At 55.9% G+C, this 13,428-nt stretch overlaps 6 protein-coding genes across 6 annotated transcripts; 4 read left to right on the top strand and 2 right to left on the bottom strand.

Moving 5' to 3' along the window:
• Positions 1-106: 106 nt before the first annotated feature.
• Positions 107-642, top strand: P153DRAFT_385763 (uncharacterized protein; the record flags this gene model as incomplete). Its single annotated transcript, XM_033670460.1, has 3 exons — positions 107-138; positions 192-543; positions 598-642. The coding sequence occupies 3 exons, from the start codon at positions 107-109 to the stop codon at positions 640-642; spliced, it is 429 nt and encodes a 142-aa protein (XP_033523944.1).
• A 1,365-nt stretch (positions 643-2,007) lies between these two features.
• Positions 2,008-2,731, top strand: P153DRAFT_290944 (uncharacterized protein; the record flags this gene model as incomplete). The annotated part of the gene is made up of 2 exons (XM_033663742.1): positions 2,008-2,487; positions 2,546-2,731. The coding sequence occupies 2 exons, from the start codon at positions 2,008-2,010 to the stop codon at positions 2,729-2,731; spliced, it is 666 nt and encodes a 221-aa protein (XP_033523945.1).
• Positions 2,732-3,434: 703 nt separating this feature from the next.
• P153DRAFT_396817 (tRNA nucleotidyltransferas-like protein) lies at positions 3,435-6,687 on the bottom strand. The gene is made up of 2 exons (XM_033671510.1): positions 4,877-6,687; positions 3,435-4,827 (listed from the first exon to the last, which is right to left on the bottom strand). The coding sequence occupies exons 1-2, from the start codon at positions 6,549-6,551 to the stop codon at positions 3,515-3,517; spliced, it is 2,988 nt and encodes a 995-aa protein (XP_033523946.1). The 5' UTR covers positions 6,552-6,687; the 3' UTR covers positions 3,435-3,514.
• A 31-nt stretch (positions 6,688-6,718) lies between these two features.
• P153DRAFT_340532 (uncharacterized protein) lies at positions 6,719-9,515 on the top strand. The gene is made up of 2 exons (XM_033665878.1): positions 6,719-8,039; positions 8,091-9,515. Exons 1-2 carry the CDS (start codon positions 6,917-6,919, stop codon positions 9,251-9,253), a joined length of 2,286 nt encoding a protein of 761 aa, XP_033523947.1. The 5' UTR covers positions 6,719-6,916; the 3' UTR covers positions 9,254-9,515.
• A 419-nt stretch (positions 9,516-9,934) lies between these two features.
• On the bottom strand, positions 9,935-11,163 carry P153DRAFT_376017 (OTU-domain-containing protein; the record flags this gene model as incomplete). Its single annotated transcript, XM_033669623.1, has 3 exons — positions 9,935-10,540; positions 10,591-11,018; positions 11,076-11,163. The coding sequence occupies 3 exons, from the start codon at positions 11,161-11,163 to the stop codon at positions 9,935-9,937; spliced, it is 1,122 nt and encodes a 373-aa protein (XP_033523948.1).
• Positions 11,164-11,599: 436 nt separating this feature from the next.
• P153DRAFT_21682 (FAD dependent oxidoreductase) lies at positions 11,600-13,338 on the top strand. The gene is made up of 4 exons (XM_033662594.1): positions 11,600-11,801; positions 11,869-11,987; positions 12,040-12,385; positions 12,494-13,338. The coding sequence occupies exons 2-4, from the start codon at positions 11,959-11,961 to the stop codon at positions 13,214-13,216; spliced, it is 1,098 nt and encodes a 365-aa protein (XP_033523949.1). The 5' UTR covers positions 11,600-11,801; positions 11,869-11,958; the 3' UTR covers positions 13,217-13,338.
• Positions 13,339-13,428: the final 90 nt, after the last annotated feature.

The raw sequence follows: 13,428 nt of genomic DNA on the forward strand, positions 1-13,428 counted from the left end.
TGCGAAAGCCATTTTTGGCCTTCTGAAAACATAAAAGAGTGTGCCTGTACACTGCTGTAGTAGCCACTGACCAACACACTTGAACTTACCACACCCAGTATCAACCATGCTTCTTATCACGCTCTTTCTCACTCTCTGGTCTGTTCCGCACTTCGACTCTCCATCCACGACCAACTAACTAACCGCCCCAGCGCCCTTTCAACTGCCATCCCCCAATCCCCTCCTCCCATCCCCATCCCCACGATCTTCCCACGCATTCCACCCTACACACCAGAAACCTGCCCCGCCTTCACCCCCATAACCCAAACCTACATCACGACAATCACGACAACGACACTCGTCTCGCGCCACTGCCCCAGCTTCACCACCCGCGTCGACGAACCTGCGCCTTGGTCATCCTGCGCCTTCAAGACTGCGGAATGCATTCGTCCGGCGTGTCTGCAGATTAGCACGATCACGCATCCGTGTATTACGGATAACTGTTGCACGCGCACGGCGAGGGAGACGGTGTACAAGGAGTGTGCGAAGAAATGTCCTACGGGGGTGAGTTTCTGAAGTGCTTTGTAGGTGGAAATGGGATGTGCTGATGCGTGGTAGTGTGCGACGAGCTGGACGGTTGCGAGTAATTGCGCTGGCTCGTGATGAGAGATGAGGGATGAGGGTGAGAGGTTCGGCGAGGGGTATTCGGGACGCTGGTCCGCTGCCTAGAAGCTTGGTTCGTGGTGGCCGCGAATCGGTGTCTGGGCAGGACAAGCTCAAGGCTGTTCCCTGATGATGTGCTTGTCCTGCACGGGCATGGTTCACCAGAGCGTATATAAAGTAGGACTCGTGCACTGGTATTTGCTACGAGAGACCAGTGTTTAAGTGGGACCCTTAGATGTAAATCTATTTACAGACAATGCTTCTTTTTTGCCACGTCCAAAGGCGCTGACAAGCGTAGAACGTGCGTGGGAGATTCTTATGTCAGCTCGTACCGCCGATCCCGCAGACCCTGTTTTATGTCGGGCGTCATGCTGAATGTGGATGTGGACGTGGACGCGCGTCACAAGCTCATGTCAAGATCTGGGAAGTCACTGGGCAGACACAGGATTGTTGCGCAACCTAAGCGCCGGCAGTGACCTCATTGGCGGGTACTACTCTTGTGTGGTTTGCCTGTTTTGATATTTTCACACTGCGATTGCTCGATCTGGTGGTAACGATGACTGAGGTTGATTGAAGGAGTGTAGCATGAGCATGCACGTGTGGAGGCTGGAACGTGCAGCCAACGGGAAACGCGTTATGTCCGCCACTTCCAGCTCCCATGCAATTCGCGGTGGCTTGGAATTACTTGTGGTGGCAGGGAGCAGCCAGGCAGTATCGTGGTTCTGAAGCATGGTGAAGCACTCTACGGGAAACAACGCGCGGTGTGGGGAAGAAGAGCAACGCGTAGCCGTGAATGAGTATCCGATGTTGCAGTGAAATAGTCGAGCACCCAACCAGTTTCGATGATCTCAGATGTCCATCATTGCGGTGGACTGAATGCAACGCACGGACAGCCTTCCACCCAGTCTGGTCGCCTTGCGGGACGGCCCCTGCTCAAAGGAGATGTACGAGTTGCACGCTCACCTCACCGTGCCTGCTGCCATTGCTCCTCTCCCCGAGACACACCACCATCCGTGGGCACACGGCAACGGCAACGGCAACACCAGTCACAGGATCCCGCGGCTCCCCTCGACTCAGGAGCAAGAGTGCGGCGCGACGCCAGGCCACGCCCGCGCCGATAGTGAAGTTTTAGGGCGCTACCATCCTCGACCCGTCATGGCCAGAGCGCACCTCGCAGCATCCTCAACAACAACCACGCCCACCACGCTCGTTTCCCACGGCCACCCGCCGCCTCCCTCGTCGCCGCCCCCGCCCCCGTCGCCCTACAAAATCTCCGCCCCCATCGGCCCTCCCTTCTACCCCAAGGCCGAGGACTACGGCGGCTTCAAGCTTCTCTCGAGGGTGCCCGAACGGATGAGCGCCCGCATGCCTCTCGAGCTCTCCATAGTCCCGCGGGCGCATTGGCTCAGTCGCGTGCGCTCCTGTCTGCGCCTGCTCATCATCGTCCTCAGCGGCTCCGTCGTCTGCATGCTGGTGCACACGCTCCAGATCTACCGCGGGAACAGATACCTGGACCTTCGCCACGGGGAGCTCCCGGTGACATGGCCCGCACACACCAACCTCGCGCCCACCATCGTGCTGCTGGCCATCGCCGCCGCAAACTTCCTCGCTTCGGTCGCAATCATCTCGCTCTCGCTGAAGCGCTCGTTTCGCCGCCCCATCCGCTCGCGTGACATGTACCGCATCATCGCAGGGAGCTTCGGCGTCGTCCTGTGGGCCACGGCCCTGATCGTCTTCCACCTGCTCGACAAGGCCAGCAAAGCCAGCCTGGGCCGCTACTCGTGCAAGCACCAGAACGTCGTGAGCAACGGGCGCTACCAGTACCGCGCCGTCTGCGAAGAGCAAGTAAGCCAGATCCACTTCCCCCCAACGATGAAACAAGAGCTGACCCACCACCTCCCAGGGCGTCGCCTTCTACCTCGCCGTAGGCGCCGCATGCGCCGAGCTCCTCACCCTCCACACCCTCGCCATCTCCGCCATTCTCTCCGCTAAAAACCAACCCCCACCCCCTACCATACAAATCCACGACACAAAGAAGATGCCCACCCCTATCTACGCCGCGAAACCAAAGAAACCCCGATCCCCTTAATACCGAGACATTTCCCCGCCATCATTGTTTTTGTCTCTGCGTGTGTGTGTGTGCGTGTGTGTGGTTTTTTTCCATTCTTCCCTTTCTGTGTGCATAAAAGATCTTGTCCATTATGTCGCTGCTGCATGATACCCCGGGTTTTTTTGGTTTCCCCCACTCCCAAGTTGTGCTTGCGTGCGCGCGTGTGTGTATGTGGATGTGTGCGTTGGCGAACCCGTGTTAGAAAGACCGAGGCGTTTTCTTTTCCCTTGTTTCTCAATATATAGCTCTCTCTCTCTCTCGTCTCGCCCCCGTTACACACGAGGACGGAATTCTGCATTTTCGGCGTTTGAGCTGGGTTTTTGGGCGATTTTTGCTCTTTTCTTTTCTTTTGTTTTTTGCATACTCGGGTGCCTGAGGGCTAGTTGTGCCTGCTTTTGGCTTACGCATGATGAATTTGGATGGGAGGGTTTCGCTCCATAGATGGGTGGGGATGTGGAGGGGAAAGATGGGATTGGATGGGATTGGTACAGATGGGGTAGAGCGGAGGGAAGGGAAGGCAAGGAAGAGCATACATCAGCATAACCAGCGAAAGACAGACAGACAGACAGACAAACAGGTATCAGCCAAGACGCGCAATACCACATCGATGTTTTAGATAATCACGTAATACACGGGGGTTGAAGGGGGGGAGGGGGAATCATATCTCGGAATGAGAAAAGGAAGAGAAAGAACAAAGTCCGCTTATATATCTTTCCAACACGATGATGTGACGGGACGGGAACCAGCCAACTAGCTAGCTATCTACACACACCCCTCTACACCCAAAAGCCGCCCCTGCGCCGCCGACGCATGTATAATATCTACTTTCTCCTGCGCCCACGCCACTCGTCGCGCGTCACTTTCGTCCAACGCCCGCATAACCGCGTCCAGCATCTCGACGCTCTCCAGAAGTAGCCGCTTTACTTCTTCCACCGCCTCACCACTATCACCATCAGCCTCGCCACACCGCGCCCACAACACGCAAAGCCCCAACATAAGCGTGCCCCTATGCCCCGGCACTCTCGGCCAGGCATTCATCACAACGGCGTGCAGCGCCCTGAGCGTGGCGGCGACGAGGCGTGTGTGCGCGAGGGCGAAGGGGTCTTTTAGGATAGCCGTGAGCAGGGGGAGGAGCGCGGGGAGGTGTTTAACTGCGTTGATTCCCAGCAGTGACAGGAGGGGGGGTAGATGGGTGAGGATTGTAGTTGTGAGCGCTGGGTGTGCGGCGGGGGTGGGGAAGTGGGACAAGGGGGCTAGGACGGCTGTGCGGAGGAGGGTGTCTAGGAAGGATGTGCGGGGTTGTTTGTCCGTGGTGGTGGTGTCTGGGGGCAGGAGCAGGGCGAGGGAAGTGAGTGCGGGGAAAGCCTCGTTGAAGAGGGTTGCTGAGTCGGGTTCGGGGGTTAGGGAGGGGAGGTATGAGAAGAGCGGCCAGAGGGTTTGGGCAAAGACGTTGTGGTAGCCTGTGCGGTGGAGGAAGTTTTGATTTGGGGTGTGTTTTTGTGTTGAGGAGGGATTCTTGGTGCGCGGCTGGCGCAGACTCTCGAGTAGTAGATTGAGGAATTGGCATCCTTTTGCTTTCCACGCCACGTCCATGTCGTCCATCATTTTGAGTATCGGCGGGACTAGGAACTGCCAGTTTGCTTCCACCTCCTTCCCATCCAGCGCCCCGATAGACCACCTCAGCAGGTCTAGAGCGTACTGGTTTTCGACCTTTTTCCAGGGCGCGGGTTGCCTTGACGCTTCCAGAGTGCTCAGGGTCGACTTATACTGTGGAAACAAAGGTGGAATGGTAAGCTTCAGAAAGTGCGACGCGAGGCGGAAGGGAAGCTCACTGTCACTCTTAGTATCCCTGTTGGCTTTGACTGCCTCGATAGCGGCAGCGGAGTCGGTCGAGTCTGGGTTGCGGAGTTGCCAAGCCATGACTACGTCGAGAGCGTCTTTCATCCACGGGCCTGGTTTGGTGTTGAGGGCTTTTGCCAGGTCGGTGCCTTTGAGGAGGGGTTTGAAGGTGTCTGCGTCGAGGATGTTGAGCTTGGCCAAGTGCGTGATGAAAGCAGCGTATGAACTGAGGATTTCTACGGAGAATTAGCTGGAGTATAACAAAGGAGGTCAGTATGAACCTACGCTCTTTGGAGACCTGGCCAAGCACAACTTCGTGGATCATGTTGAATAGCACTTGTGTTCTCCATGTTGAGCCCCAGCGACGGACGGCCATTCCTAGTGTGTCTCTAGCCGTTGGATCATCTGATGGACTCATGGTATTGGGCTGTCGAAGACCCTTTGCACACTGGAATACGAGTTTGTGAATCTCCTCGCTATTGGTAAGAGAAGCAGCGATCACATCGCAGACTTTATTTGGAGCTTTGAATCCCTCGCGTGCGACGAGGTAAGCAGGGAAGAAAGGCCTCTGTAGTGGTTTGTGGTGGGGCACAGTAGGCGCATCAGCCCATGGAACTACTGTAGCACAGATCCAGGCGAGGTATTGCTCATCTCGATCCCGCAGGAGGGTGTCGTGAATCGCTGCGGGGATACCATCGTTTTTCTGGAGAACAGATTGAACGAAATCGTACGCCGGCTGAAAGTATTCCGTATCTGGCTTGCATGGAAGCTCCCTGGTTGGGTCGGTGAAGACAGTCTGGTAAAGGCCAAAGCGATCGATGAGCTCCAAAGCCATGCGAGGTCGTGGGCCTTTGAGCATCTTCTCGAGCTCGATCCCAACTCGTTCACGGCTGATCTTGATCTTCAGGACGTCTTGAATCGTTGGATCTCCCATAGCTTTTGCCGTTTCCGGCTCGATAGTGTAGTCCAGACGACTAGAAAACCGGATGAGGCGAAGTACTCGTAACGGATCATCCTTGAACGTCTGAAAGGGCTCCAACGGTGTGCGAATGATGTGAGCAGCCATGTCGTCGAATCCCTGTCCTGTAAAGTCCTCGACCTGGCACGTATGTAGGTTGTAGAACATGGCATTTATCGTAGCGTCGCGACGCACAGCATCCTCCTCGGCAGTGCCAAACTCCATCTCCGGATTGCGAGAGATTTCGTTGTAGACTTCCTTCCTGAGGTTGACTAGATCTATCTCAATGCCCAGAATTTTGGTATTGGCGGTTTCGAGGTTCTTTGATTTTTCTGGATTGGCCGCAATCTTGTGCAGACCAGGGGCAATCCTCTTGGCCTTCTCTGTCCCACTGAGGTTGTTCGTTTTCTCGTCTTTTTCAATCAGACCATACTTTTCAGCGTTCCCTGGTAGCTCCAGATATTCCTGTATCTTGAGGCCAAAGTTCTCGCCTGTCATTTTGTTGATGGCAACGTCGATGTCGTGACTCCCAACCCCTAGCAGCTTGTCTCGAACCCATCCTCCCGTCCAGCGTAGAACAACTTTCTCTTTCCCAAGCTCTTCAGGGACCTTGACGGCAGTAGGCTCATCCGACACGGCTGGCGACTCGTCTATGTAGGCGGCTACGTCGAGAAGCAGTTGGCGCAGCTTGGACTCCACTTCTGTCAACTCAAGTTGGACTGATTTTGATTTTGATTCCGAAGCCATGGTTCGATATGGGTGTATGAATCGAGGCGAAGGTCTTTCAAGCTTCCGCCGTTTTGGACTCGGCTCTTGCAAGTTGGGTGGAGAGTGTGTCGTGGACATGCGATGCAGTTGCGCGGTGAGAGCGGGCAGAGAGCTGGTTGCTGGCAGATTCGAAGTGGAAGGGCGGAGAAGAGATGGTGAGGGACAGTCACGTTTGTACAGCAAAGAAAAAGTTCGAGGTGAACAGAGACGGCAGGCGCGAGCGAGCAGAGACATCAATCCATATGAGTCAAGACAACGTCACCGTGGGTATCGCCAGCACTTGAAATAGTCGGCCTTGGGCGTGCAAAGGAGTGAAAACGAATGGAAGACGGAATGTGAAGCACGAGCAGCTAAACGTGGCATGTGGATGTGGTGGGAGAGGTTGCTGCGACGATGAATGCACCAGTCAGAAGGCTCAGCGGTCCGCATCCTCCATGAGGGCCAATGTCGCCGGCAGCACGTTGAGACAGACAAACAGCCCGCACACGGATAAAGCGTCCTGCCGCCAGACCACCGCCGCCGTCCTCCGAATACATGCCGGCAGCCTCAGCAAGCACGCGCGCATCCAGTACCCCGCGGGCGCATCGCCCTAGCCCGCCATGACGCCGCAAGATGGCCTGCCCAAGCCTCCCACCCAAGAGGCCTCGTTGATCCTGCCCCGACAGCGCGCCCTGCCCGCCGCCTCGCTGGCCTCGCTGCCCTACCGCCGCTCCAACCCGAGCCTGTCCAAGCTGTTCGAGTCGACGACGACCATCTCCACCTCGCGCCCCAGCTCCGGCACCGCAACCCCCACGGCCACGACTGTGCCCGGCTCCGTCTTCTCGCCTGGGTCGCGCCTGAGCGGGTCGGGCACGCCCAACAGCCTGCCACCGGGCGTGTCGGACGAGCACCGCACCCTGATCCAGCGCGCCTTCGTGCCACACGTCGCTGTCCTTGCCGATGCGCAGACGGAGGAGCTGATCCGGGGAAAGGGGCTGGAGGGCGGGTTCCTGCAGCTGCTGAAGCCGTTTGGAGAGGCGGTGCCGGGGAAGGTCACAATACGAGACAGCATTGGCGCGAGCAAGAGCTACGAGGACTTTGGCGTCCGCTTCGTCGGCGTCGAGGATGCCTACCCCGACCCGCGCGTCGAGACAGGTGCCGGGAAGAGGACGTCGACGAGTTCTACGCGGCCACGGCGCATGGGAGGCGATGTGTCGCAGATCGAGGAGCTGGTCGACAAGCACCTGCAGTACTCCGAGTTCAACCACCAGCACCCCACGTCCGACTACCTGAACAAGGGCGACCTGCCTGCTCAGACCGACAGCACCTCCTCGCCCTTCCACACCCTCTATCTGCGCCGCCTGCTGTCAGGGATGCCAATAGTGCCCCACGAGACGTTCTCGCACCCAGTGGCTGGGATAATAGCCATCAGCTCGCGCAACCCACATCCCATAGAGGAGCTGCGGCGGTTGTACAACAGACAGCATGACGGAGACCTGCGCTTCCCCCAGTGGGTGGAGAACGACTTCCTACGGTACTACGTCTTAATACATGACGAGGAGACGGGCGACATCGTCAAGTCCAACCAGACATTCGACTCGATGAAGCGCCATTTCGGCCTCCACTGCCATCTGCTACGGCTGAAGAGTCAACAATGCATACCCTCGGACGACGACAGCGTGCGACTCCCAACCTGCGAATGGATGTCTTCGTCAGAAGAACTAGCAGAGATCCAGAGACGAGGTATGTTCCACACACCACACAACACAACTGCATACTAACCACCCACCGCAGAAACCACAGACGACATCACCGACCCCACCCCCTACTTCCCCGACTCAGACATCAACAGCCTCCGCACCTTCATCCGCGAACTCGTCACGCAGTCCATAATCCCCAACATGGAGCGCAGCGTCTCCACCTGGAACGAGCAGATCCTGTCCCGCCGCCGCGGCCTCTCGGGCCGCTTCATGTCGCTCTCCAAGCGCTGGACGCCCTTCGGCAGCTCACGAAACAGCTCCTCCTCCTCCCCCGCATCCTCAAACTCAAACTACGACAGCCTGCAGGGCTTCTACCGCCCGGACGCACCAGAAGCCATCATGCGCCGCCTAGCAGACTACTGCTTCATGATGCGCGACTGGAAGCTCGCCCTCAGCACCTACGACATCCTACGCACAGACTTCCAAAACGACAAAGCCTGGCGCCACTACGCCGGCGCCGCCGAAATGGCCGCCCTCTCCGCACTCATGGCTCCGTCCCCCTTGTCTGCAAAAAACCGCGCGGAAAATATAGACGCTTGCATCGAGGCGGCGAGCTACTCGTACACGGACCGCCAGCGCAGCGCAGCACCCTACTACGCCCTGCGCACCCTCGCCCTCAGCGTGGAGCTCCTGCGCCTCCGTGGCTCCAGCGCCGCAGACGACGCCGCTCGCTGGGCATCCCGCATCCTGGAAACCGGGCTCGTGGGCCCCATCGGCACCGCGCTTGTCACAGAGCGCATAGCAGCCTGTTACGCGATCCGCACGGGCGTCGGCACATACAAGCTCGGCAGCCGGCGCCGCAAGGCAGCGCTGTGGGCCGTGCTGGCCAGCGAGAGCTGGTGGCGCCTCGATAAGAGTCTGCAGGCGGAGAAGTGCCTCGATGCTGCGCTGCGGCTGTATAATACGCAGACGGAGAGCAGCGAGGGGGTGGTTGTCAGCTTGCCGTTCGAGGATATGCAGCGCTTTGTTGATGAGTTGAGGCAGCAGATTCTGGGGCTTAGGCTGGCGAATCAGGGGTTTGGCGATGAGGTGCAGGCCGATGCGGATCTGGATGAGGTGCCCGAGACGCTGGATGCGAGTCCGCGTGCGCGGAGGAGGTCGCTGGTTGCGCCGGTGGAGATGGGGGATGGGCCGCTTTTGAGTCCGGCGAGGGAGCGGAAGAAGGAGGTTGATAGTAAGGCGGAGGGGTTCGAATAGCCAAGGGGTTTTTTGTCTGTGCTGGACGCCGTTTGATGATTATGTGGTATTGCATGACATGGTATGATGACGACGAATATGATGGATGGATGGATGGGGGCGTAGGTTGGGGCAGTGTAGATATGGTAATACAGTAATGTACGACAATCACGAATGCTGATACAAATGCCATCCGCTCAAGACCGTTACATTCCTCAAATCACAAAAGTACTAAACAAGAACTCGTCAAGTAGCACAGAAAGGATGAGTCATGTATTCTAATACCGTCCAAATGCCATGCCATGCCATTTCCATGCCGAAACAGACAAAAATATAAAATCATCAACCTAGCACCCCACAATAAAAACGCCAAAAGCCAGTTTCCGAAAAACACAGGGCCCAAGCACTTTGGCACCCGTCGTTCCCGTCAAGCGTGGCATATGCAAGTCGTGCAAGTCAAGTCATGCAAACCGTGGCTCCTCGTTATGTATGGATGGATGTATGTAATGTATGCTGTGCAGAATCAAAAGCAGAACATGCTTGCAACAAGAATATGGATGCTCCAAGCTAGTGTATGCAGGTATGTGTGTGTGCGTGTGTATGGATGGATGCGTGCTGATGTTGATGCAAGGGAAAGGGTATATCTCGTCAACTCGTCGGTCTCGTCATTGTTGTCGTTGTCGTTATTGGTCGTTGTTTCTTCTACGACGCCGCTGTGGTGGGGGATGCGGTATCCGAAATTGAATCTGCCGCAAGTGTAGGTGGCGTTTGTGTGTGTAGAGGGATATGTTTATGTGTACGTGTTGGTGTATGTGCTAGTGTTGGTGCAGGTGTTTGTGTACGGAGAGGAGTAGTAGCGGACGTGAGTAATTTCGTGGGTGTTTGGGTAGGAGTGGGTGTAGATGTACGTGTGGGAGCGGACGAAGGTATTGGTACTGGTGTCGATGTCCGACTGAGGAGTGTAGTCAAGTCGAGAGGATCTGTCGTTCTAAGACCACGGAGCTTGATGGTAAGCTTGTACGGTTTGACAATGGGCTGTGGAGGCGCAATGTCTATGATCGACTGCTGCGATAATATGGCGCCAGAAGATTCGTCCGACGAGCTCTCCGTCCCTTCAGGTGTAGAGTCGGAGTCGAAGAGTGGGAGGGGCGAACGACGCTTCCTAGCCCGCCGACGCTGGTCATCGTCGTCGCCATCGACGCTAGGGCTTGGCCGCTTCTTTGATAGCATTGCAGATGTAATGTATACTTTCGGCACCCCAATGTGAGGTCCTGCAGTATTGCGTACAGACGAGTAGTGCTCCCAGCTCTATGACGATGTTAGTATGGGGCATTGAGTGAGGGTGATCTGCAACGTACATGGTAAGCGATATGCAGTGTTTGCCGATCATCCTCAGCACTGAGATCGTCGTTTGATGTGTAGTATACACGTGGTGAGAACAGGTAAGTGTAGTCAGCCTGCCAGAGGCGGACGTGGACATTGAGGGCTGAGGCAAACGCCGAAACCTCCATGTTGTCAGCCCACTCGCCAGGCTGGCCCATCTTCTCCACATGATCTTCAAACTGCTGTTGCAGCTGCTCTTCCGTGTAGTATGATGTGTCGATTCGTGCACATGCTGCATTCGTGGTCTTGCGTTTGGGGTTCCTCCGCACGTTGTTCACGGCCATGTACTGGCGGTAGAAGTCTGAGTCGCCCCTCATATGCTCGATGGTCGTGGCCCGCAGGACTTCGTGCATTTCCTGGTGGCCGTAGAGCTGGTCGGAGAGGGCGTTAAATAAGCAGTTGCCTTGCACACGGGTCAGCCTTTGCACATTTATTTGAAATATCACAGGTTCAAGCTCACCATCACCTCTTATTTCGCCTGCGTACAAGCCATTGGATTCGAGAATGGGAAATTCTGGCGAGTTGGCGCGGGACTTGCGGGGCGCCATCTTGACAGCTGGAGCAGCCAAGGTCGCGAGACAGGAGAAGTTGTTGAGCAAGGAAGGCACAAGTGGGGTGACGCGATCATGGGGAAAAGACTAGCCAGAAGACGACAGGTGCAGGATAATAGAAGGCTGGGCCGGCCACCGTGAAGGTGGTAAAGGTCGTGCCCGTTCACGCAGTACTGGTACGGTGAAGGTGAGGTAGGATTTACGCGAAGCTATCGTAGGGCGGTGACTTGGCGTTCCAGAAATCAACAGTGGTCGCCTTTCGTCAGAGCTGCTCAAACGCTGAAGCCTGGAGCACACAATTCGACTCAGCAAACTGCACAAAGATGATTTGCCAAATTGTGGACTCTTGCTTGCGGATGAAATAGGAGCTGTAGGATTGGGGTCGAAAATTCTCCCGCTACCGAGGACCACGAATGACGTACGGGCCGCAGAGAGCTCCTCTAGCCCCTAGTCGCCGGGGCACACCCGGACGATGAAAGCTCGGTGAGGGATGTGAGAGTGTGAGGGCGGACAGCGCAGCAGCAGCAGGTGCAAACGAGGCAGGCTTGAATGTCAGAAGCTGCAGTCGACGACAATTGAAGGGCAAGTTTAATACTGTGTGGAATGGAAGAGTGCAGGTCAGGCATCAACATCAGGTAAACAAGAACATGTGCCAACGCGTTTTGCCTCGTGGTGCTCTGTGTGCGGAAGCTAACCAATAAGCGGACGGGGACTTGCAGATGACCCCGCGACTCTTGACCCCACGGAGCGTCTCATGGTGAGATAATCAACGTGTCTATCAAGGTCACGGACATGGCCACCACGAGTATAGTCGTAGTCGGGTAAGCTGGCCTTTCGTGTTCGATGATCTCATCATGCTGATCAGAGCTGCAGTGCAGGCGTGCTGGGTCTTTCCACCGCCCTGGTACTGTCCAAGCACAAGGGCTTGGACATTACAGTAGTCGCCAAGCATATGCCTGGTGACTTTGATATTGAATATGCTAGTCCGTGGGCAGGAGCAAACTTCTTCCCAGTGGGCGCTCCAGGATCAGACCTGCAAAAATTTGAGAAGGCAACGTGGGGTGAGCTAGACAGAATATGTCGCGAGGTACCCGAAGCGGGCATTCACTTTCAAGAAACAAAAACATATGGCAGGAAGAAAGACGCTGGTACGGCTGTTGGCCAGTGGTTTCAAGAGCTAGTAAAAGAAGATGCGTGGTTTAAGGACGTTGTTCCAAACGTACGTCTACCTTTTTGCCAATTAAAACTTTCCAACTTCAGTAAACTGCTTTGAATTAATCCTACTCATATGAGCGTCTTCTCTCAAGCCTCCCACTGACAAACTCAGTTTCGCGTTCTTCCCAAATCCGAACTTCCTCCAGATGCCGAAACCGGAACAACATTCACCTCAGTCTGCATGAATGTTTCTGTATACCTCCCTTGGATCCTGGGCCAGTGCGTTAAAAACGGCGTCACCATCAGGAGAGGCATCCTCTCCCACATCTCTGAAGCTGGCAGCTACCATTCGTCCGGCAAAGCAGACATTACCCTTAACTGCACAGGGCTCCTCGCATCAAAGCTAGGCGGTGTGATGGATGCCAGCGTCTACCCAGGGCGAGGTCAGATCGTGGTAGTGAGGAATGAGCCCGGCGTCATGGTAACTGTCAGTGGCACCGACGATGGCGATGAAGAAGCAACATACATCATGCAACGTGCAGTCGGGGGTGGTACCGTTCTGGGCGGCTGTCTCCAACACGGATCTTGGGAGTCGCAGCCGGATCCCAATCTGGCGCAACGCATCATGCAACGCTCCATCGACCTGTGCCCATCACTCGTCCCCAAGACTGGCAAGGTCACTGAGTTGAGTATTATCAGACATGGTGTGGGCTTGCGGCCGATGAGGAAGGGTGGGCCGAGGGTGGAGAAAGAGAAGATTGACGGGAATTGGATCGTGCATAACTATGGCCATGCTGGGTATGGGTACCAGAGCGGCTGGGGAAGTGCGTGGGAGGCCGAGAAGCTGGTCCTGGAGATCTTGAAGCAGGAGTCGGTCGTTAAGGCGAAGTTGTAGTAACTATGATAAGCATGGCACCTATCATTTATCATAGGACGAGCGTCGTATGAACTTTCCATTGTTCGAAATACGGGAAACGAAGCTGAATCCTATTGGGCAAATACCGCAATCGAACGACCGGATCAAGGGCCACACATAAACCATGCTGGGCGAATATCAGTAATGCTTGCAGTACACAAGTTTTACACAAACTCCTCATGTAGCTGTCC

This window comes from Dothidotthia symphoricarpi (genome assembly GCF_010015815.1).
Source record: "Dothidotthia symphoricarpi CBS 119687 unplaced genomic scaffold P153scaffold_10, whole genome shotgun sequence".
Lineage (NCBI taxonomy): Eukaryota > Fungi > Ascomycota > Dothideomycetes > Pleosporales > Dothidotthiaceae > Dothidotthia > Dothidotthia symphoricarpi.